At 37.9% G+C, this 25,676-nt stretch overlaps 1 protein-coding gene across 3 annotated transcripts in view; it reads left to right on the forward strand.

Moving 5' to 3' along the window:
- The window catches only part of LOC121509563 (neuroplastin-like), a 41,927-nt gene that overhangs the window by 3,299 nt on the left and 12,952 nt on the right, over positions 1–25,676 (forward strand). For 2 of the 3 annotated variants that reach the window (XM_041787027.1, XM_041787035.1), the window contains exon 2: positions 21,574–21,748. In XM_041787027.1, coding sequence (XP_041642961.1) covers positions 21,574–21,748 — 175 coding nt within the window. Of the gene's footprint in view, positions 1–16,205; positions 16,554–21,573; positions 21,749–25,676 lie in introns of all 3 variants that reach the window. The other variant, XM_041787020.1, reaches the window with a different exon arrangement.

Consider the following 25,676-nt stretch of genomic DNA (forward strand, 5'->3'; position numbering starts at 1 on the left):
CACCGTCTTTCATGCAAATGGTTCCAACACCTAGTTTAGCTGTTGCTTAAAACTGAGAACACAGCCGTAAAGACTGCTTCTTGTTAAGGTTACACAATCCAAGTATAAAAGCACGATATTCAGCAAGCCTGCCCACATATTGCAATATGTGCTGCAATTACAATATGCTGTTTTGTCAATAAAGGGCTCTATAATTTGTTTCTAGTCAGCTGGTACATTATCATCAAAAGAGTCCAACACTGAATTTTATGATAAGCAATTACAGCAACATACCACCCGATCAATAGGCCTACATGATGTAGCAGCATGTCCATTATCATGTTTCTGCCGGACTCTGGACAAAGGTTCATTTGTAAGTCTGGAAAATATGCAGTAGGACCCAAGCCAGCTCTTACTCTGAGTCATGCCTCCCCACTGTGAAATCTGATACAGAATGCACTGATTGGGAGAAACATCACACAGCATGAAGCACACTGCAGGTATACCATATACCGATGCATAACTGCAGGGTGATGCAGACTTTTAAAACAGTTATTTGTCCAGGGAAAGTTTCGCTGAGTGTGCTTGGACACTGTGTTTATCTCCTGCCTCACATTCATACATTGACTCTCATTCGCTGCTGGAAATTTCCCAGCTTAGCCACAGCCCTGCACTACTGGCTTTTCTATTGAGACAACTCATGATAAGTGTGCTGCATAAGTGCAGCTCATAGACAAAATACTCAGAGGTTTCATATACCTGTCCGGACTTTTCCCATTGGTGTGAATATTTTATAGCTGCCAAGAAGAAACAATATTGTACTTGTTTTCCTTAAGGCTCATGCCTATTATTTGTCAAGTTGACTAATAATAACACTTGTAAAGCTGCCGAAGGTTTGGGAAAAACATTCGTGCAGAAAGAGAAACTACAAGCGAGAGCAAGTGATGTGATTCCTCTAATTTTAGAATTATCTTGTTATTTCAAAGATGAGAATCAGAGTCCCATGATGCATCTGTCTCTATGTTTCTCTGGCTTTTACATCAAATCATTTGTATTCCCTTGTTTTGACCCCTGATAGAGAAATAGGAAATACTCCCTGGTTGTGATTAAAGGATGGGATTAGAGCATTTCTACCCCAGCAAGGGGGTTATTGGGATTTAAATCTCATTAAACTGTTGCCTCTCAGCTGTGATCTGAAAGACAGACTCAAGTATTACCAGGCAAAAAGAGAATGTGGGCCCAAACGCTCTCTTTTTTCTTTTTTGGCTTGTCATATAATGCTTGTATAATACTTCACAATAGGTTGTTTGCTACCATGTGGTCTAGAATGTCCACTGGGGTCAGGAAGTGGGGGGCAACCATTAGGAATGAATGGAAACAGAGCAAAGTTAATACTTAGCAGCCCTAAATGGACCTCTATGTTGCAATTCAGCAGCAAATTACTACATACATTAAATGCAATCCCTACACTCTACAAAAAAGTGATTTTTTGACACAGTTTAGCAGATTCACCTGGCATGGAGGCCATAGTATCAAAAATTATTTAGTCCCGCAGGTTTCCTAGCATTTGGCTTCATCTAGCCAGATGAAAAGAGACAAGAGCCTTGAGGAGTCTTGCACTGAGCTTGGAAGCTGGCTGAGCCCCTACAAAAAAAATTAATAGACTATCCACACTGTTGCTTGTTGAACAAGCAACAGTGATGATGAGCGGTCCATGAACAAGCTTGTTCTACAAAATGGCTCCTTTATGTTAGCTGCAGTAGCTAGCTCTCATTTGAGTGCCAGTTTCCTTTCCTCCAGCCTTTGATGTTATTTAATCCACATTTAAAAAGCAAAAACTGGTTCTGAATGAAGAGCCGTTTGGGGGTCAAACAACCAGCTCGAATGAGCTGAGCCAAATGATCTTGCTATCTTAAAAGAGACAGATTTCAGTTCATGTCACAACCAGCAGGGCTGGAGGTTGGAGAGACTGACATAAGCTAAGGGAAACATGGGGATGATTATAGTTTAATGTGCTAATCGTGGCAAAACTGTACTGAACCAAACTAGACCACTTTATGAAAACAGACCATCATGAGAACTGTGTGACACTGCTTTAGACAGAGGCATTTTTAATTCCTGGCTGCTGCCATTTCTCTCTGAGTTTTTAAACTTAAAAAAAAAAAATCTGAATATTTCTCTATTTTAAGGACACAAAAATAGCTGAAGAATTAAGAATATTTACATTTCTGCACTTTGAAGGCTTGGCATCTCTACTTGCCCCCCAAGGGGTGTTCTTTACTACAGTGTGACCTCATCTAGAACCAAAGAACGTATCTTCGCTTTGATGAACAGACAAGAAATATCCTTTTATGAGGCATTACATACAGTATGAAAAACAGTAATCAACTCCTCTGAGAACTTAAGTCATGTATGCTTTGGCTTCTCATTCATCCTATTTTAAATTTACCACTTCACCTGCTGCACTGTGTTTTTTGGTAAGAATTATTAATGAAGGTAGTGTTTTCAGCTTCCAAAAAGCTACCACTTCCATAAAAGTATCTAACAAACTGAGCGGACAGAGCTGTAATGTGGTGTCTAGGCTTCATTTTCCATTAACAAGGCTTATGAATGCTGTATTTTCCTTTTAAAAAAACCCTGCTTTTTGTGTCGACAAACAAGAAAACAAACAAACAAAAAAAAACCTTTAAACAGAGAGAACACAGCTCAGATGCTGCAAGTCAAAAATGCTACAAGTTTCAGAGGGATTGTTTTGAAACCTTACAAAAAGGAAACAACAAAAGGTTTGGAAATTCCTCTGAAAATTTAAAGCAGTAAAATGGCAGGAATGTGAAGTACGTGAGACTAACGTATATTATACCCATCTGGTACAAGCCAAAGGTAAATAATAATGACAAATGACTAAAAACAAGAGTTTTTGCTTCAAATATACATGTTGCCACAAACTACCAAAGTATTGTCACTGAAATGAACACCCACAGCACATTCACATGGGTGTTCTCACTTATGCCAAATCTGACCTTTTCTGTGAAGAGTGTGGGTGTGCGCAGACTGTGCTTGAGTGACAACTCCCTGACACACCTTATTATTTCTGTGACACTGGTTAGGGCAGGAAAGGTCACACCTTTATGATTGTTTAAGGCATTATCAGATTTGTGACAGTGACTCTATCATGAAAGCTTTTCCTAACTTTTGAAACAATTCAGCTAAATAAACTCAAAACAGCCTCTTAATCATAGTAGGCCTTCAATTTTTCACCAAAGTCTGTCTGTCGGTTAATCATAATGGCGTGCTTTTATTTGAGAGCAGTAGAGTTTATGGCTTTTAGCATGTGATGACCAGGGCTGTGAGTAGTCTGGGGTAGTATTGTAACACAAATGCTCCCAATGTCCTCATCTAAAACGGTGAGTCAAAGATATAAAAATACAGTCATCATGACAATCATGTGTTGTGTCATACAAATAACCTGTAAAGCCACACATGACTGTCAGAGTACCATGCAGGTAAAACAAAGGTTCACCCACATCCATAGCCAAGACTCGCACTGTATAGCACATAACCAGTTCAGTGTCCCCAGGGGGGTTTCCTACTTGCTGCTTTCTCTGTCTGTGTTGTGGGATGTGGATGGGGATCCAGGTTGTAGGAAGGCAGCTGACTCACTCTCAGGCTGCTTGGTGGTGGTGGTGTGTGGCTTGCTGTCAGTCCTCAGGGGAGCTCTCCACTCTACCTCCATCAGTGGAGTATGTAGGCTGTAATGACTGTGACTTCCATGCAGCCTTAGACAGCACTTGTCACAGAGAACTACAGGTTATTTTGGATACTATTGTGCACATGTCATTTGGGAGTAAAGTGAGCTAAAGTGCGTAAGGAAGAGAAGAGATGCCAGTGTGAAGGACTTCATTATGTGTCTGGATAACCATGGATTTGTGTAAATGTCTGACCTTGTTGGCGAGATTACATACTTACCATCATAGCAATTAGGGATGTGAGGGTACATGTATCAGTACCAAACAGTTGGAGAGGGGTCTGGCTGCCAGGGTCTCTGCAGGTTTCAACAAGTCATATTTAAGACTTTTTAAGACTTTTTTAGGACCATAATAAATACAATTGAAGACCCATTTCACATCCATACTGGCAAAAAAGTAAAAAAGACATGAAGGAAAATTGGAGGCCCAGAATTACTCGCAAAGTATAAGTAGGGCCCTTTGAAATCTGTTTGATTTCTTCCCAAATTCCGTTTTTTTCTGTTTTAATGTTTTTGGAATTCCGTTTTTTAACCTTTCCACTAATTTTACCAGAAAAAAAGAGTGTCTTGTTTATGTAAATTAATCAAAAGTTCACTAATTAAATAGAAATAACCTTAATTTTATTGAATAAAGGCCACAGTTGGCCCAGGAGCCGTTGTTTGGATAACCCTGATATAAAATAATTATAACCATTGTAACAGTCAGATATTTCCAACATTTTAAGACACATCCACGTGTATAATCACATCCTAACTGATGTTTATAATGAAATGAAGAAATCCTTCTGTTCTCTCACCACAGACAGCGATAGTAACTTAATAAAAAGGTCACATTAAAGTTAAATGGTTAATAGTTAACCTGTTATCTAAACTTGTGTTTACTATTTACTCTCACAGTCTGTAACAGTCCATGCAGTTTGATGCTGCATTGTTCTACTCCTGACTGTCATGGTTCTCTCCTCATCTCCCTCGCTGTCTGTCCGTCTGCCTCATATCAGACCACTACATTAATCCAGACACGTGTTGGCTTGTTAAGCAACCAAAGGGAACTACAGTATCTACAGGATGAATTATTAAGATAACTATTACTCAAGTTTAACATCATTTAGACTGTGGGACTTCATAAAATCTCGAGTCCGTCCGACTTGATTTTGAGCCTCCAAAGGGTGAGTGGTGTGCCTCGCGTGAGGTGAGGCACACCACTCAGGTGGTGTGGTGAGGTAAAATAACTCGAAGCACGGATGAGTTTTCTTGAAGGTGCAACATTAAGTCCTATGGTACTGGCCTGTATGGGGCTACGTGATATTTGCCGGTGTTTCGTGCAGCCACTTTGACATGCTGTTATTGTTTAAGAGGTGACAGGGTGAGTAGGGACAAGTTGTGCCCTGCTTTAGTGTTCTATGAAGCTATGAAGCTAACATTGCTACATAGCTTTAGCTAAGCTTATAAAGATGCTATACAAGCTTTGGAGGTACATTCTCTACATAGCAATGTTAGCTTTTGCTATTTTTGCTAAAGCTCACATTGCTAAACTAACTTAGCTACATTGACTTATGTCGCAACATTAATTACATAACCAGCGTATTAGATTCAGCTATAGCTAACAAAGCTAAACTAGCCACCATTCTTGTCCACTTCTTAAACAGGTCTGGATCCAGGATTAGTCTCTGACCTTTTTCTCTGTTTAATTTCAGAAATGTTTCTTAGTCTTTAATTTTTGCAGTGTGGTTATTTCATGAACGCAACTGCCAGAGGTTTTTTTTTTAAGAAATTATGGCACTTTTGCCCTGAAATAGACGGCATCTCAGATGAACAGTCTGTGAGAGTGGCTATCAGAGGTGTACTGTCTGCAGCCAGACAGTCTTGAATGATTTTGGTACAAGAATTTTGGTACGGTACAGCCGAATAGGCCGCAAAAGGGGATCGTGCCACACACAGACCACAAAAGTAGTCAAAGACTGAAAATACACCCAATGCCAACCAAGCAGTTGGACATTTATCAAAAAAACAGCGCATTTTCTCTAGAGCAACCACATCAGTGACATTGTCCTTATTGCACCCTCCTGGTAATTCAAATGAACCTGAAAATAAACATAACAGATTTTACCAGCATAATCAGGATTTTTCTTAATGGTGTAAAGAAGTAACAGACTCAGAGCTTACCAGCCTGCACCTGCCTATGCTCATATGAGCATAGTTCATATACTGTATGAACTGGTGATCACAGCACAATGTCTATACAAAATTATGTACAAAACTATTTCAAGTATTTTTTCTAGTCTTATTTGATAATGACAAAAACTCACTAGTTTCAACCTGCAAAATGTAATTTATGGACATAAATGCTGTCTCCAGAAAGCATGTAGTGCATGTTTAAAAAGGTGAACTGGAAATAAATCTGCAGGTCAGGGGGTTAAAAAAAAACAAAAAAAAAAAAAACCCAAAAAACATGAGACATCTCTGGCTCCCTTGCTCCATCTGTAACAGACATTAACGTGCATTTTAATGAGATGCTAAAGTGACTTAAATGTATTTCCTGACCTCAGTAGGCGGGGAAGGAACTATGAGTAGCTCTTGGAGTGCCACTTCAGCAGCTATTTATTCCAAAATGTATTTAATGAAATGTGTATTTCATTAAATACATTTTTAGTTGTAGTAGACAAGGTTATTCTATTTTTTATTCTACTTAGTCTTCTATATTTGACTTTTTAAGATACACATAAAGAAACCTATGCAGCCATTTTTAGCTACCTCTGCGTGCAGCAGAAATTTGACCAGTTTTATTGCGGAATAACTGCTAAATCCTGGGCAGAGTCTACATTTCTGCATGCTCTATCAGAGATGAGATGTTGAGTCTGAGACTAGACTAGATGCTCTTAAGTCACAAGCAGATGTGACCTCAGTTTTTACTTGGACTTGTCCCTTCAAAGACTTCAGGCTCAACTCAGACTAGAGGTTTGAAACTTGTGGTCAGTCTTTTTTATTTGGTATTTTTGATGCATTATCATGCAAAAAATGTCAGTCACTCCTATCAGGCTTCACTCTCTGCATCTTTTGCCTGAGCAGCCACACTCAACAGAGAACACAATGATGAGCTAGAGCAGACTCAGGGAATAAGTGATAGAGCCAGTCACAACATTAAAGAAGAGCACAAGCAGCGTTCATTTTGTCAGCTAAAACTATGACTAAAACCTTGACAACGATGAGACTGCAACAAACTAAAAAAAGATCGTTGATGATAAAACCCCCGATAAAGTGTGTTAAGTTTTTGTCGAGGAGATTAAAACAAGACTAAAATGTAACTTAGTTTTTGTTGGACATTCAAAATCCACAATATTTCCTTATTGTTTGTAAATCCATCAAAACACAATATTTCTATAGCTCTTCTTCCTCTTAGCTGTCAATCACAGGTTAGGCTGAGTTCAATTAACACACAAGTATGTTCTTGTACCACATTTTGATAAAGATATTGTACGTTTTGACAAAAAGTTTTGACTGAAATGTAATCACTTTTTATGGACAAAAATATTATTTAGTTTTTGCTGACTTAAACTAGACTAAAACTTCAAAAGGTTGAAATGACTTAACTGGGACTAAAACTAGTAAGCATTTATCCTGAGGACTAAGACTAAAATTAAAAATAGCTGCCAAAATCAACACTGACTCCAGGTGTATTGAAGAAGGCCTGTTAATCATTCCACGAACAGTGTTAGCAACTTCCTGTTAACCTGCAGCTCACTGTTATCTCTGTTTCACTCCATCACTTGCTATAAATGACAAAGAGTTCAGATAGTGCAGGAAATCTGTTTAGAAAACAGGAAGGATAAGAAGTGAGCCTCTGTTGTAACTTCTCATAAACCGTAGAATGACACCATGATGCTTATTTCTGTTTCTCTTTATCTGATGTATTGCCTTTTTAATTGAGTCAATACACGTCTGTGTATAACATACACGTCCGTAATAGACAGAGTGTAGACACGGCAGACAATGACAGTTAAAACTTAAACAATGCAGAAGCACACTGCATTAACTATAAAAACAATAATAAAAACAAAAGTCTCCAAAATGCAAAAATAAATCCAACTTCTGTCAATAAATATCAAATATAGAAGTGGTGACATCAAGACAAACACGATGATAATAAGTAAGAGCAACTAAAGTCAAGGCTTGGTGGTGGGTTTTTTATTGACCATGTAACTTTGATGCAATTGGATTAGTAAGCCGGCCTTACCCTGTATAGAAAGGCTGGAGATTCATTCATCTACAGTACATTATAAACATTATTTAAGAACCAGTGTAATCTCACACATGGCAGATTCACTCCAAGTCTTACAGAAAGTATTGCATGTCTAATTTTATGAGCAATATTTTCCAGTTGCTCTGAATAATGTTTGTTTCCCTCTATTTTAGTCATTTGCATTTATTTAAAACACAAGAGACATAACTTGAACTTGCACCTGCCCTGTAAGACTTGAGACATGACTCGGACTTTTAATCAGTGACTTGTGCCCATCCTCAGTCTTGACAGAGCTTAAGGAGACAGTTTCATTGACTAAACTTCTGTGCAGCTTTAAGTATTCGTGTACATCCCTTCCAGCATTCCAGCATTTCCTCCTACAGAGTTTATACAAGCAGAAATTGACTGTTATGTGCACCAAGTAAGACAGCCAGTCTTTCTGCTGTTGCCTGCAGGCACTTCCATCTATACTTGACATTTGTTCAGTATTAAGAGAAAATAAAGACAGTACAGGTAATATTAGTGTTACACAATATGTGGAAATGATTAATATTTCACCTTTTTAAAATTTTTCCCTGATTGATCAAACAGCACATTAGTTCATCAGTTCACACGATTAATCAGTAACTGTTTTAATTTTTCAGATGTTTATGAAATATCTTAGATTTCTGGTTGAACAGACATACAATTTCAGCCATTGTCTTATTCTTTTTTTAGAGTTAAATGTTCTAGTATTGTGGTTTCGAATATACTGTCGGTGATATCATTAGCCTCAGCACAATTGCCTAAAGCCATTTTTTGGCCAAATTGTGATATCTGCCTAACTCTACTTTCCTCACATTGCTGATTGAATGTGCCTTATTTTTCTGAAATCTTAAAATATGACGTAGGCAATTATGCTATGAAGCTGATTAGCAGCTTGATGTAGAAACTGTAGTGAGACAAGTGATAATCAGCTTGGGTTGTGTCATTTCCTTATTTTGCAGTTTCCTGTGATGCCACAGAGATTACCAAGACAGAAAATCTTTCTTTATGTGCTGCACTTTTGCTAGACGCTGATGATACCCCAGATAGCAAGAGTAAAACTCATGACTATCAAGGAACACCTGAGACAATGTTCAAAAGTTAAATGAGGCAGAACTGAACTTCCTCCAGCCTAAAACCATCCCCTTAGTAAAAAGTCCAATTCTACTAAACAAAAAACAATTTTTTTGATGCAACTTCATTATAATAATCAGTTGAGCACCAACTGTTGAGGGAAAATGTTAGCTTTTATACTGGGCTGTCCAATATCAGCATCAAGTGGTATAACACTACTTCAGCTTGAAATAAAATAGATTAGTAAAACTAAAAATAATGCTTCCCTCAGTGCCAGAGAATTTAGCAGAGAGAAAGCTCTTTACAGAGAAGACCAGCGCCCAAAATGTTGGTGAGATTACTTGATGTACTATATATTTCTATTTAAAGCTCAATCCTATACTCTATATAACAACATATATACATAAAAAAGCTAATGTCTGGCAATAAACCAAAAAAAATCTCAATCTTTAATTAGAACAATAAGGAAAAGAAATAGAAAAAGTGTAAATCCCACAGACTTCACTGCTAATCAAGAGACAACATCCTTCTTCTACTACGAGTGACCTTAACAGAAAATGAACTGTAATACACAGGTCACTGGCTGGATGCACACATCCAACATGCAATATTTGATTGTATAGTGAGACTTTTGTAAGGAGAGAGCCATATTTTTGTTCTGATATGGTGTTTCACATTCATTTAAAAGGCGTTTTAATGTCATACACATCATGTTACATAAGATATTTTGCACAGCAAGAGATGCTCAGTGTAACTGCCATGCAGGTGCTAATAAAAAGCTACACCTGGACTGTTTACCTCTATCTGTTCACTTCTTCACTGTTACAGCTCACAAGTCTGCAGAACACCTCAGAGCATTTTGCAGTGATGCTGTAAAGCTGCTATTATCAGCCTTTGGCTGGCTAAAATTTGGAAATTTTCAAAAAAAATAAAAGAATTTAAAACATGAGAGACCACAGACATAAGGACAGGCGTTTTTATATTATGGTCCTTTGAATACACATTTAAGGTGATTTGGCCTGGACTGAGAGACCACACGGGGGCTGTTTGTAGTATCGACTTCACAGTGGAGATCTGACAGACACAAGATCTTAAGGCCAGCTGCAGTGTTAATTTTGACAGCTATTTTTAATTTTAATCTTAGTCTTAAGATGAAATGTCTTTTAGTTTTAGTCACATTTTAGTCTAGTTTTAGTCCACAAAAACCTTACTTTTAGTCCAAGTATTTATTCTCTTGCCTAAATCTGGTAGCAAATCCTGGTAGTTTGTTCTATGCACTCTGCAAAACCTGGGGTCCCTGCTTTTTAAAGCTGAGAGGCAGAATAAGTAAAACTGCACTGTATTTGACAGATTAGCCCACAGTGGAGAAATATCACAGATTTTGAATGTCTGATGAAAACTGCATTACATTTTAGTCTAGTTTTAGTCATCCTGAAGAAAACTAAATTCACCTTTTGCCAGTTTTAGTCATTAAAGATCTTTTTTTTGCCAGTCTAGTTTTGGCTGTCGATGAACCTTTTTAGTCATAGTTTTAGTCATTGAAATTAACCTGCTCAGCCTACATGATTTTTTTGGTTGTTCACAACAGCATCATGTCAGACTATGCGACTAAAATCTTGTATTGTCTTGGCCAACAGCCTGGCCATACCACAAGAGGGATCCTGACTGCTCATCATGTGCTGATGTCACCACTGTCTCCACAACTTTGTGCGAGTTCACAGGTAGTTGGGGGAGCAGGTCAAAGAGAGTGAATCATAATTATGACAGAAGTGCTCTGTGTGTGATTCTAGCAGTATTTTGCTCTGAAAAGGAGAAAAAAAAAGAATTATGGACTGTTCTTGATATATCAAGACGAGGACAATATGGACCAGCTCTCCTTCAAATAGAACTTGAGTTATGAATGTGAAAAAATGTATAAAAAAATCACTGTATCCACATATGAATACCTAGAGGAAGTAAAGTAGGGACTTGTTTGATAGTACCTCTGCTCAATGATGATGAAAAATAAGGAGCAAATGCTCTTCTGTTCATAGGTATTAGGACTCACGTCCTTGATGTCAGGTCAGGGTGTCAATTAGGCAAGATGCAAGAGAAATTCTGACTTGCTAGTCTTGTTAAATTGCTGTCGTGGGGCATCTTGGATGCATTGTTAATTACGTCACACTACATGACTGTCATTCATGACACTCATAATCAGGTCTGAGGTTGGACAATGCAATGTCATTACTGCAATGTTGAAGTGAGGCCAAAATCAGGCTGAATTTGTGTAGTCTGAGGTGGCTTTTACAGAAACTTGAAATCTATGATCAAACGTGACCTCTGAGGAAAAAAAAAAAACACGGAGGACAATCCATGCGCTCAACTGGTTGTTCGGTTGGTAACAACATCCAGTCTGTTCTCTCTCATTGACTATGGCAGGTATTGAAAGAAGACTGATCTTGAATCGTAAAGGCTCCCACACAAATTGGACCAGTAAAATATTAATTTAGACACAACATTCACATGGAGTATTTGGAAAAACAACATTTCATTTTTTTGTGTCACATCTGGGTTTCTAAATATAGACATTCGTCCCTGTTATGCAGCATTTTATAGGACTGAGCTACCCTGTTAGGCCTAGGCCGTGCTATTCTCTGGACAGGTCTGCTGTACTATGGAGGCTGATTGGCTAGGCTAAGTTGCTCCACCTTTAGCTGCCAGCGAAGGCCGTAACAAAAGCACAACAGAGCAGACAATGCAGGACAGACTATCACCATATGTGTATATGTCAAGCTTGTATTGTTTTTGGTTTTGTTTTTAGTACTTAACATTGGTCTATTGTGCCTGCAAAGTTTAAAAATCACACTGTGATGCAATATAATAATATGAGGAATGGAAAAGTATAAGGGAAATGGCACAGCTTCTTTACAGTGCTGTTACAGAATGTCTGTGTAAAATGAGCTGTAGAAACTGTAGACAAAGGTAGGATCACTTAAATGCTGTCAATATGTCTATCCACATAACTGTCAGTGTCTGATGAGAAATGCATGTGAATAAATAGGCTGAAGCCATCCAGAGCTGAGCTGAACTCTGCTGATTTGCCTTTTTCTACTGGGTTGAAGAGTTCTGTCCACATCCACTGCTCATCTCTTTGTCAAGTCTAGTTTCTCAGCCCGCCTTTGAAATGAACGAAAACCAGCTGGCTGCTTTGAGTTCTGTTTTCACTCCCGGTATAAGCTCCTTGTTTAAACAACACATAAATTGGTCTTCTCGCGGACTGTTGTCTGCAGTTTGTTCTGTGCGTGCTTCTCCTCAGAGCCTCCCTGAGCCTGAATATAAATTAAGTCATCTGTTCCTTTTTTTATTTAATTTGCCCTCACCTTGGAGGACACTCATTAGGATGTTTAAGCAAATACTATACTGTGATTATAAGAACTTATGCATGGTTGACTATGTCATCTGTGCCATGTGCAAAGCTTTCTTTTTTTTACCCTTGTACCCATAACCACAGTAAAAAATGCCATAGTAAATGTTCTGTCAAATTGAAATATTGCTCTAACAGTGTAGGCAGATAGGCTTGGATTCACCCTCTGGGATTATGCTGAGCTTGATGGGCCCAGATGTTTCCAGAGAAAAGAAACAAATGCTAATTACTGTGCATATCTCTAGGCATAGCACATAGAAACACAAGTTGTGAGCGCCAAATATCCACAGTCACATCTCTTAGCAGGAACACAGCAATTTTTATTAATTTATTTTTTGCTAAATTCTGTTCATGATTATTCGCTCCCATCGTCTCATTTGTTTTCATATGGCTGTGAGTCACAAACGGGTGTTGAGCAACAGACTTGTTACCATAGCAGTGACTGAAATTTATGTATTGTTAAGTTTGAAATGTTTTGGCTGTACTTTTACTGCCATTTTGAGTCAAGGGTGTTGAGAATAATGTTCTTGAGCCGTGCAAACAACAGAAAAGGACTACATAGGCAATGAAAACCCCAAGAATGGTATTAATTTCACCTGGAAGTTTAACTTTCAATAAAATTCTTGAAATGTAATGACACTGGCATTATTGTGAGGATGAGCTGAACAGCATGAATGTTTACTCTGCATCCTAAGGCTGGCACAGGCTTATCTGCTCATGTGCTTATAATACATTACCGTGAACAGGCAGACGGATCTGAGAGGGCCTGTAAGCTGTTGTATTTAGACACAACACACAGCCTAACACTCCAGAGACTACAGGCTCTTTGTTCCCATTTCCTCTAAAACATTTCAGGGCAGAGTTAAGGGCAGTTTTTTTCTAATTTATTTAAGCTCATGTGGTTTACAGCTGACAGGCTGCAGGCGCGGCAGAGAACAGTGTCTGTGGTCCAGGTGATTTGTCATTAGATGAGGTTCATTAGGGCTGACAGTGTATTGTTGGGCGAACTACTGATGTGAAACAGGGTCATGAATCAGGTAAATACACAGCATGGTACTTTCGCAGCCATGGCAATAATGCATATGGATCCAATTTCATTATTAATTCCACTGTACTTCAGATTTGGAATGTGTTCCCTATTGAATGCATTTGGAGAAAATACAGGTCATTTGTCCACTTACTTAAGATTGAATAACAGCAGTGGGATTCAGGGGGGTTTGGGCGCATGTTTAGGCTCTGATATCACAACTTAACTGTACGATTCTCATATGATGACTGTCGAGTGTTTATAAAAAGGCTGTCTTTTAAACTATCCTTTCCCACTGTGGCTGTGGTAGAATTTTGAAGGCCTGCTCTTAAAAGTCTGGCTCATCTGAAATGACAGCTGGCTGACCTAATTTCAGGCGCCACCAGTAGAGCAGATATGGATGAAGAGATTAGGTTTATACATACATGTGTACAGGTATATCTATTTATTGCTATTTCAGACATTTCAGGCTTTGTTGAAAATGCTTTACCATGTGGATTGGTTTGTTTTTTCAACTATATTCATTTTTATCCACTTAGATATTTATACAAACTCAACACAGAATCAAGCCTTTCAAAGCAGAATGCATTTTCGTGTATTATATTTGAGATCTTAGTTTTATTATAATGCTGCAGTTTGAAGCATTATAGAAAAATATGCTTGAGCCGTGGGTTGTCTGCACTCTGGTTCAATGACATGCGGGTTATGTGAAACGGAGACTCTTAATTGCCTGTAGGTGTGAATTTGAGAGTTGATTTCCATCTGTATGTGTTAGCCTTGGAACAGGCTGGGCAAGGGTGTACCCCACATAGTCTATGTGTGCTGGGAAAGGCTCCAGATGCAGTGCATTCACAAAGTATTTATACCCCCTTCACTTTTTTCAGTTTGCTTATGTTGCAGTCTGATGCTACAGTCGGAAAAAAAAACATTTTTCTCACTAATTTACACTCAGTATCCCATAATGACAAAGTAAAAACCAGATTTTTGAAATACATGAAAGCCAGCTTGGAGTTTGCAAAACACTCCATGTGAAGTCAAGTGAGCTTTCATATGTTTGGGCTAAAGAGAAGATCTGCACATGAAGCCCAGTTTGGTGGAGGGTTGCAGTGATGGTTGTCCTTCTGGAACTTTGTTCTATTGCTACATAGGATCTCTGGCGTTCAGTGTAACCATTAGGTTCCTGGTCACCTCTTGCACTAAGGCCCTTCTCTCCCGATTGCACAGTTTGATGGCGACCAGCTCTTGGAAGATCCCTGGTTGTGTCAAACTTCTTCCATTTGAGAATTATGAAGGCCACTGTGCTTTTGGGAGTGCAACAGTATTTTTTGTAGCCTTGCAACAACCATGTCTCTGAACATTATAGGCAGTTTTTAAGGCATAGTGGCTTTGTTTTTGCTCTGATATGCATTGTCAGTTGTGAGGCCCTTCATGGAGAGGTGTATGCCTTTCCAAATCATGTCCAATCAAATCATTTTACCACAGGTGGACTCCAATCAAGTTGTAGAAACATCTCAGCAAAGATTGAGAGAAATGGGAGGAACCTGAGCAAAATTTCAGATTTTCACTTTGTCATGATGGTGTACTGAGTAGATTAAAGGGAATAAAGAATATTTCGTTTCTGTAGCACCGGGCTGCAACATAAAAAGGAAAAAAGTGAAGGGGGTCTGAATACTTTCTAAATGCACTGTATGTGTGACACTCAACAGATAAATACAGTTAAGATAATGGATTTGTAGAGTTTAGGAAATTGTTGCAGCATCTACAAAAATGTGTGAAAACATCCTATAAATCATACTAGAGTGCACAATGAAACTACTTTTTAAGTTACTTTCTCAAATTTATCATCCAGTTTTTCTTCCAACATATACATCTTCTAACATCTTTGGTGGTGGGAAGTAGCCTTATAGTTTTTGACTGACAACCATGTGCTCTGGCATCCTCAGTTTTATCCTTTTTTTAATTTTAGCAGGTCTAATGACTCATTTGTGACGTTTATTCCTCTGACAGGTGGATGTCAGTCAGCCAGACAGCTCAAGGCAAACACTTCCACACCACCGATTTTGACAAATTACATGCTTTTCTTTGCAGTGTTCTTATTCTAGTCTGACACATGTAGTTTTCAAGTTAAAGAAAGTTAAGTGTAAGTAGTACCAGGGTAGAAAAGCAAATGTGATTGTTCACCCAATTGACTTGGCTGTCTAATAATCAAACCTTTATGCAAACTGAACCAACTAAGTATGAATGTTAAAGAAATACCCTTCGCTTCATATTTCTGTACAAGGACATTTTATTGTAAAGAATGCTTTGTTGTGTGTTGAATCCAATGCACTGTGACGTATGATTTTTTAAGAAAAAGCATGGGGATGACACACTTCAAGAATAATGCTGTACTCATTTTAAAATATGAAATTTAAGAAGAAAAGGGCAAAAAGGCGACTTGGAACTGGCTGACTCTGACTGTGACTGAGAGCTTTAAGGCCTTGCTTGGCCAGTGATCCCTGACACTCAATGGACAATCATTAACCCTTTCTTTTTCTACCTATCAATGATTTGAGGGCTTGCTTTTTCTACTGCTTTTGATCATCCTCTTTTTTCTATGTACACTGATTCTATTTAATTTCCTTTTCCATCCCTGGGCCTTTTCACACCTTCCTTCCTCTCTAACTCTCTTCTACCTTTTCCTTCCCTGCCATCCCAACACACTTCTCCTCTCCAGCTGGGTTTGTGAAGTCGCCAATGTCTGAGACAAAGCTCACGGGGGACACCTTTGAGCTGTACTGCGACGTGGTTGGTAACCCCACCCCAGAGATCCAGTGGTGGTATGCTGAAATCAACCGAGCTGACTCCTTCAAGCAGCTGTGGGACGGAGCCCGCAAGCGTCGGGTATCCATCAACACTGCCTACGGCACCAATGGGGTCAGTGTGCTCGGCATCACTCGACTCACACTGGAGGACTCTGGGACCTATGAGTGTCGGGCCAGCAACGACCCCAGGCGCAATGACCTCCGACAAAACCCTGCCATCACCTGGATCCGCGCCCAGGCAACCATTTCGGTGCTACAGAGTGAGTGGTCTATGTCCCATAGTACCTAGATGGTCAACCAACTTCAAAAACCCTGTCCTTACCACTCCAGTACTTAAAAGCAAGAGCCAAACTCATGACAGTGAGCACCATACTGAAAAATTCACTTTCACATAAAGAAATATTTTAATTGCAGAATATTTGAAAAATATAAAAATGTATGTGATCATTTTCCCTTTTCGTTTTTATTTTAAACTCCTTCCCAAAAATCCCTTGAGCATCTTGTCCTTTATGACCACAAACCCAGGAACGTCCAAGTCTCTATCTCCAGATTCTCTTTCTGCCCACTCCAGACTTTTGTTCTTACTGTCTCATGTGTCCTTGAACAAAATCCTGACCACTATCTTTTCTATGTATCCTAATTTCACCCATTTCCTATTCTTGGATTTATATGTGATACTAATTCCCTTAACATTATGTTGTGTCCCTTGAATTGCCTGGATTGTTTAATTTACTTCAAAGCTCTGCCTGCTAAAAGTCAGTGGAAACCAAGCGGAGCTTTGAAGTAACATTGCTTTTGATTTGGCTTTCTAAATCTTGGTGCGGTATAAATGGGACTGCAAGAAGACACAAGGAGGGATATGTAAGATTTGAAAGTGTGATACCTGCTGTCAACTCCCTTTTGATAAAAGCAAATATGTTCTGCTTTCAAATTTCTGTGTGGTAATCCAATAAGGGATGAAGCCAGATGAGGGCAGTGACTTCCTCATTTCTGGTGCAGATGAGACAGAGAAATCAGTTATACAAAAACAGTCTCTCTGGACTTGCCTTTGCTCTGTGTACCCTTGTGCCTTCTCAGCCATTCAGTGTGTGAATGTGAAATCAGTAATGACATTATATCTTTTAACCCTCTGCTCTGTGCACACAAACATTCAAACAAACTGAATTTCAACTGGACCCTTGTGATCTAGCCATGCTTCAGTGCTCTGCCCACTGGAGCAAAGGGAGATGTGGAATGTTGTTAGTCATAGTGAAGCTCTCTGAGAAGCTTAGAGGAGTTAGATCCTTTTTGGCTTCTCTGATTGGACTGGCAAATTCTCATTTCCGTGTGAATACTACATAATAAGTTGTATGTTGTTGTAAGTTCAAAGAACAAAAGCAGGTCACTTCTTATATTTAAGAGTGTCCTACTTGGCTACCACAAACCTGAAATAAAAGTCCTCTACTGATATGTATTCTGTCATTACTGAGGAATTAAATGCCCTTTACATATACATGTAATATTTAAGTTCCTACATGTATATAACAGGCTATTTATGATAGCCAACTTATATCAATATATGTACAGATTGTAGCTGGGGGAAGTTTTACTGCCTTTTCTGACTCATTTGCTTAATATAGTTTTTTGAATTTGATTTGCTCCAAAAGAATAACCCAAGGATCAGCATGTTTATGTAAAATATTTCTACTACTAAGGGTTTCTTATCACTACCATCTGACATTTGGAGTTTCAAGTGATTGCAATTCTGAGTTTGAATTCCCTGCCCAGAAAAATAACAAGCACAAAGCATGCATGCATGATAAAATCTCCTGGAGATGTATCTTTAACATGTTTTCTGTGTACTTAAAGTGATACCCTAACCAAATCTACCTTTAAGTATGAAACTCAAAACTTGTAGGAATTATTAGACATTTTGGGGGAAAACAGCAGTTTTCTTTGCCCCACCTCCCTTTTTAAACACATACACTGCTATGTTGCTACAGTCACTATAGCAGCCCTCTGCTGACTCCTTTACCTCAGCATAAAGACTGAACCCAAACAAAGACAGCTCACCTAGATCCACGTAAATGTAAAGTTGGCTGCTTCTAAAGCTCATTAATTGGCATGTCATATCTCGTTTGTTAAATCCCTTTGGGGGGGATATGTGACAGACTATTTCTTGGCCTGGAGCAATGACTTCCTGAAGCCATCCTGGCTGTTTTCCCTGGTCTAGAGTCTTTAGTGCAAAGCTATACTACTCTGCTGTGGGATATATTTAGTCTATGCAAACAGGAGTGCCATCAGGTTTCTTAAAACAAATAAATCAAAATAAAACTGTTTTTCCCCACCCAAAATGTTACACAATTGCTTTTACAAAGAACATTAGCTTTGGTCAGTTAATTATTTTAAACTACATAAAATTTCAAATGTAAAAATTTGCAATACTAGAAACATGCAAACCTCAGCAGTAGGGCTTCTATCATTGTTCATTTTTAGGGCTGTCAAAAGATACAAATTTTAATTGTGATTAACCACAGAAATCATGGGATGTATCATGATTAATTATACCCTTTTTATAGCATTTTAAAATTCCACTATTTTGTAATTAAAATTGTTCTTGTGCCATTTTGGGTTTTTCTACTGTCTTAAACTAAGGGTAATTGACTTCCTGTTTGGATACAGACCTGTTTTTATAAGTAGATCTAAGTATATGACATGAACTTAACCACAGAAAAAAAGGACTTGTTATGGATTGCAAAGGAAATAAAGGAACAGAAAAAAGTTAGATGTTTAGTAACACAAGGGTCAGATGGCGTTTCTTTTTCACTGAGCTGTCTGTGAGTTTTCAAAAGTGTAATTAGACATTCAGTTGCAGTGGTGGACTTATTTTACATCATTGTGGCTGCAGGTAGAATCTGCAGTAGCCTTACCAAAGTGTGTTTTAAGGGACAGTGAAGCATGAAATTAATCGCAATTAAAAATAATTAGTGCACTAATTATGGATCGTAGTTAGTCGTGATTAATGCAATTAAAGTTGACAGTCCCATTAATTTTACATAAAAATAGAGCCTAAACAATTATTCTGTGCTGCCCTTTTGTAATGTGGATTATTGTAACTCAGGAGTTCATTCATTTCACTTGTTTAGTTAGCTTTATTTTGAAATATCGGTTTATGCATATAGTCCATCAAAATTAAGAATTAAGTCTGAGCTATTATTAAAAGTGCCTGTGCAGATTTTTTAAATTACAATCAAACTATTTGACAGCTGATTTCTTTGTAAATCGTGATCTACAGTCACCTTTAAGGCCTACAAATTACTTTTGTTTCATCCTTAAATACATACAAATAGATTTTGTATGTAGTATCACTTTAAGTTGTTGTATGTATCTCAATGGATTATGATCAAAGTCTATACAGTTGTCTTAAATTAAAAAAAAAAAAAAACTTTCCTAAAGTAGGTGGTACTGTGCCACTTCTTAAAACATTCATAATGGTATGTGAAGCTCTGCTGTTTATAATGTTTAGTGACAACAAGGGGTGTTGTTCTGGAGTAAACAATAAGATGTATGTAAAATTATTGTAAAAATAAGTAATTCAAATTATTTAGCTCAACCATGTGCTCAGGAGACTCACTGTTCTGTGTGCAAACACAGCTGTTGAGATATGACTCTGAAGGTGGACCTTTTTAGTGTAATTTGCCACAAAATCATGCTTTGAGAACTGCCTTGCCTTTGACGGTGATATAATTCTCCCCTGAATAAAGACCGTGCCAAGTTGGTTACTATGTCTCAGCGACTTAGCTAAATTGAATTAATAAATCTTGGCAAAATGAAGCTGCATGCTGCTCAACGAAAACAAAACTGGCAATCTAATAAGAACCAGATGATGTTAATATGAAAAAACATGTTTGAGCTAATAATAAAATATACTCCTGGAAAATAATATCTGACAGATAATTGGATACATTACCAATCCAAATACGGCATTGTATTAGAGAAAACAGGGGGATCAGGTTTTCACTATATCTTGAGTCACTGAGGACAGTTGTACTGTGGTTACATTCTGACATGGTGATACATTATTCAGCAGTGACCACATTTTAAGTTGTGACAAAGTGTCCTACAAACAACCTTCTGGTTAAATTGCCCATGGACCACTGTGCCGTGTTTGCTAAATGCTAATTTATGTACCTCATGTTGCGTGGGTCTGCATGTCTCAAAGATACTATTAATAGTAGATGTTATTCTGCATTGTAGGGGGTTGGGTGTCAGGGGGAGGGGAGAGAGATCCCTTTGCTACTGAGTACAGAATTGCAAGAAGGAGGTGCCATCAATGCTAAAGCTACATAGCATTTAGTATGAGCAGCCCTGCTTTCCTTCTCCTCCTTTTTACTTTCCTAGTGGCCCATGTAGCAGCCAGTAGTAGGATTATGATGCGTCACCTCTCTGCTCCTCCCCTCGGGGGCCCGATCGTTGCCATGGTTGGCCCGCCCTGGAGGAGGAGGAGGAGGAGGAGAAGAGAGAGGGGGGTAGGGCGGAGAAGCCTTCATGCTCACAACTCAAGGCAGAGCAAAGGGCGCCACACTCTCTGATGACACCTCCTGCTTCCCAAATGTCCTTGAGAAATGGACCTTGATATTGTGTAGTAACCAGTGGATTTAGCAATTTAGCGGGTGAAGTAATTCAGGCTGTCACTCAACAGCAATGTAAAATGTCAAAAGACTACACAGTGGTTCATAAATCTGCAGTTCAGATTTCCAAGTACATGGCTTTTATACTTCAATATTCTGCTGACATTTAGATGCTAGGACAGATGTTTGTGAATCTGGTTTCCTCTTTCACAGTAAAACACGGATGTTAACTGTAACAGTGAATCTCTAATATGGTAGATATCCTTATAAAGATCATCAGATTGTAGAACAAAAATAAAAACAAAATAATTTTGTAATATATGTTTTCATTTCTCATCACACGTATTTTGGTAGAAAGAGTATTGATATAATTGATTGGGAAATAACCCACCAAGTTTTAGTCAGGTTATTTGAATGTATTCTAATCATTTAAATTAAACTTCTTCCACTAAGGGGAAACAGCTGATGCAAGGCATTCCAGCTGTCTTATGTACTTAATGTGTCTTTTAGTCTTTGTTGTGTTCTCTTCTGTCTTCACTTCATAGACACCCTCCTACACAGATTCTATATAAACAGTATATAGCCTATAGCCACTACTATATGGGAGGATGCATTTAAACAGCATTGAGCCCCAGTTCTGTGATAAGGTTTCACTGTCTCTGTCTTCCAGAACCAAAGATCAATGCCTCTGATCAGATCATCCTGTCGCCGGACAGCTCAGGCAAACCAGTAACCCTGCAGTGTAACCTCACTACTGCCCACACGCCGCACAAGGAAAGCTTTTGGATGAAGAACGGACTGGAGATCCCCAACACGAGGACAGAGCAGAGACACACAATACACAGGTGACAAACAACTGGCCTCTAAGTAGTTAGTAGGACATCCTTTGGGATGGAGAATATAAAGAACATCATCTTCCATCAATGGAAACTGAATGAGAAAATGTAATTTTATATAAATGGAAGTGACTGTTCAATCAATAAAAATTGGAGAATTGGAAATGATTGTAAGAAATACTGACCATGATAAGATAATGAAACTGAAACATTGTAAAGGTGAATAGTAGTGCTAAACGTCATGATAGGTTTTGTCTGCCGAGGATTTCTATTAATAATTGAAATTTTCGGACATATTAGGGGTGTTAGAAAATATCAATACACTCATTTATCGCGATATTTCACAGCCCAGTACTGTATCAATATTTTAAAATGCAGTATAGATTTTTTTTAATTAATAATTTACTTTGTTGGTGTGGTTTGTGGTGTAATTTTTAACCCCCTGACTGCTAGTTGGCAGCGGGCACCGCCAGCCAGTTAATTTGTCCCACTTCTCCTCTGCTTAGACAACAGGATCATGCAAGACTTCCGTCTGAGCAAGCCAGTTGCTCATGCCTACCACTGCAGTGCAGCTTGTGCTGCATTCGTAGTGGATATATGGACTTAGTTTGGCTTCCAAAACATTAAAGACGACACAGACTTGTACAGCAGTCAAGTAATTTGTAAGATATGCCACGCCAGAGTGAAATACTTGAACACATGACAAACCTGAGCATCATAGCGATAGCTTAGCGGCTTACAGTTAATGTGAAAGAAACCTGCTAAAGCTACCGCTGATTTTTACTCATGTAACCCTGATTACCCTCAATACTTTTTTTTTTTTTTTTTTTTTTGTAAGGACCTGTGCGGCTGTAGTGTCGTTAAGAATTAAGGCTTCCATAATTCTCAAAAAAAAAAAAAAAAAAAAAAAAAAACACTGGCCTGTCATTTCACGCCCTCCTCACAACACAGTCCATCAGTCCTTAGCTAGACATGAGGATCAGTCTTCCTCCATAAGCACCTTGTCATTACGTTAAGACATCCAAGCTGATGTACCATGAAATATAGATTTACTCTATATTGATTTATTTTTCCAATTTTCTTTTAAAAATCCTGAAAGCATTTTAATTCATTACAACAAATGGGAAAAATCCTCATCTTCAAATTGCACAAAAAAGAGTTGGGAAAATACGATTTGGGAAAATAATCCAATTGCGATTTTGTTTTCCAACTTTTTGATTGTGGTTTAAAATGCAATAATTTCAAGGTTCCTCCTCTACTGTATTTTTCAACAAACACAAACCATACAAAATCCTTTTTTATCATAACCAGCACAAAAGTAGATAGACTAAATAAGGGTTGATAGATTTTTGAAGAATCTGAAATTACAATTATTTTGAGTCATATTGCAAATTTGTTATCAGTTATTGTATTGAAGGGAATAATAACTTTATGCCGTTCTGATCTTGATTAAGATAGCATACACAAACAAGAAAAGTGGGAGATTTGTAAACTATATATAAACTATATACCAGATTTTTGCAAAATATGTAGAGCACATCACTGCTGCAAAAAAAAAATGTATTAAACTGGTACTTTGACATATTTCAGTTTAAAGAATAATTGCACTGTTTGCAATTTGACAAATGCAGGACATACTGTGATTCAGTTTAATTTTTGCTTAATTTCCCAGCCCTACTCTATAGTGTAGTTGGATGATACCACAGCTTTGTGGAAAAATAAAGAGTTATCCAGTGGTAAATGTTACTGATTTAAACACATTTTCAGGCTATAAATACTAAGATAGGAGTGATTTTTAGTCAGTTGTATAACCCTACAACCATTTTACTGTACTTTTGTGGTATCAGTTTTATTTCTACTGGGAGCCTTATTTCTGCTTAAATTCATTTAGACATTTAACATTTGTGATGTTTTTTACATTTTCTTTTGGAATGAATGGTATAGATGTGAAATGAGATTTTAGTCAGTTTTGCAAAAGTATAACACTTACAGTATACTTCAATGGCATAAACCAGTTTTCATCTTTATTGTGAGCCTATCATTGCTAAAATTCACTTAGATATTCAGTATTAGTAAGGATTATAGGTCTCTGATTGGAATTATAAAGTACAACTGGTGGTATCACTTTTACTTATTCAGTGTTCTGATGCCAGACATGTCTTGCCTCTAAAGCGATCAGAAACTAAAGACAAACTCACCATATCTTGTAAAATAAATCATTTGTATTGAAATTACTTTTTTAATGTGCAAGTAAATAATAATAATAAGACTATATTTATATATTTGTCATTATTAGCATGCATATAATATGGGTAAGGAAACATATACAGTCACTTCATTGACCTTGTTTTTCACCATAATAATGTAAACAATTTGTATGTGTCAAAAGTAAAAAAATCATGGGATTTCCACCAATAATATTCTACGACATAAATTTAGTATGCCCAAGTATTTCACTGAGTCGCCTGTAAAGGGTTAAGAACTTAAATGGTATTAAGTATTTATATTTGTCCTTGTTATCAGTATGTACCTAAATAAAATAACTCATTCATTTTATTAAAAAGATTTCATTTGGGGCTTTTTGTGCCTTCATTGACAGAGGAGGACGGTGGGCAGAATCAGTAATGGAGACGAGAGAGTCGGGAAGAGACATTCAGGAAAAGGCCACAGACCAAACTCAAAACCACTAAGCTCATCTGCACCCCAAATAACACATTCATTTTATTTAATTGGTAAAAGAAAAAAGGTTTAAAAATTACAGTGGATTTACTGTTCTCTGATTTAATTCACCACCTATCATACACATGTACAGAAATGAAAGAACAACAACTGCCTGGTGGTCATGTACCTCCGCAACAAATACAATTGATAGGCACTGAAAGTAGAGAAGAAGTGCTGGAGAGGTTTTTGTGGCAGAGTGATTGGAAGAAATCTTACAAAACTCAACGGTGCCTGCCCAGTTTTTTGGCAGCTCTTGTTATAAGAGGGAAATTTGCCTAACATTTCCAAAAACCTTTATTATAGCACTTTGAATGTATAAGTCAGACTTATCAGCTACCTGAATACTTGTGACTATTAAACATTTGACTCAGTGTAAAAGCAACATTTGAAAACTCATGGCAAGTCTAACTTGAATACCTCTGAAATATGGCTAATATTAAAATCCTCTATGGAAGAAATGAATGAGAATTTTACTTCCCAAACCACTCTGTTGAGCTCTAAAAGCAAGGGGAAACATGGAGCCAGTGACCTTGACCTTTGACTTCCAAATTATTGTGAGTTTACCCTGCTAAGTCAGAGAGCAAATGCATGCAAATCTTATTTCTGTGACTTTGAAAAATAAAAATACCTCTAAGGGTATTTGAGATATCACACTCACAAGCAAAAGATAAACTTAAGGCCCAATGACCTTGAACCTTAAGGTATGACCTCCAAAATTTCATAAGTTCATCTTCAATTTTAAGTGGACATGTGTGCAGAGTTTGAAGACACTCCTTCAGAGTATCCTTGAGATATTATGTCCACAAAGGATTGGCTAGACAACCTGAAAATACAATACTGGCCTCAGCTGTTGTGAGCGCAGATGCATTTAAAACAACAACAGGGCTTTTTTATATTTATTTTTAAATCATCCATCCATAAGAATAATCTTGCCTGATCTCTCCTCCTTGTGTCCACACATGGGCTCTTAAGATTTTCAAAAACAAAACAAAAAACCTGCATAGAGAGATACCTCCAGGTACATCCAAATTGATGCACTGATAAAGGGGCTGCCTTTTCTCTCACTTAGAGATCTACCATTTTTGCAGGTTAAAATCTTCTAAAAAGTTCCTATGCTCCACAGATCCATATTATTTTGGATGATTTCTACACTGTATGCCATTATGATGTCCTCCACGTGCCACTCACATGCTGTTAAAGCTTGTGAGTGGCAAAA

This window comes from Cheilinus undulatus, linkage group 1 (genome assembly GCF_018320785.1).
Source record: "Cheilinus undulatus linkage group 1, ASM1832078v1, whole genome shotgun sequence".
Lineage (NCBI taxonomy): Eukaryota > Metazoa > Chordata > Actinopteri > Labriformes > Labridae > Cheilinus > Cheilinus undulatus.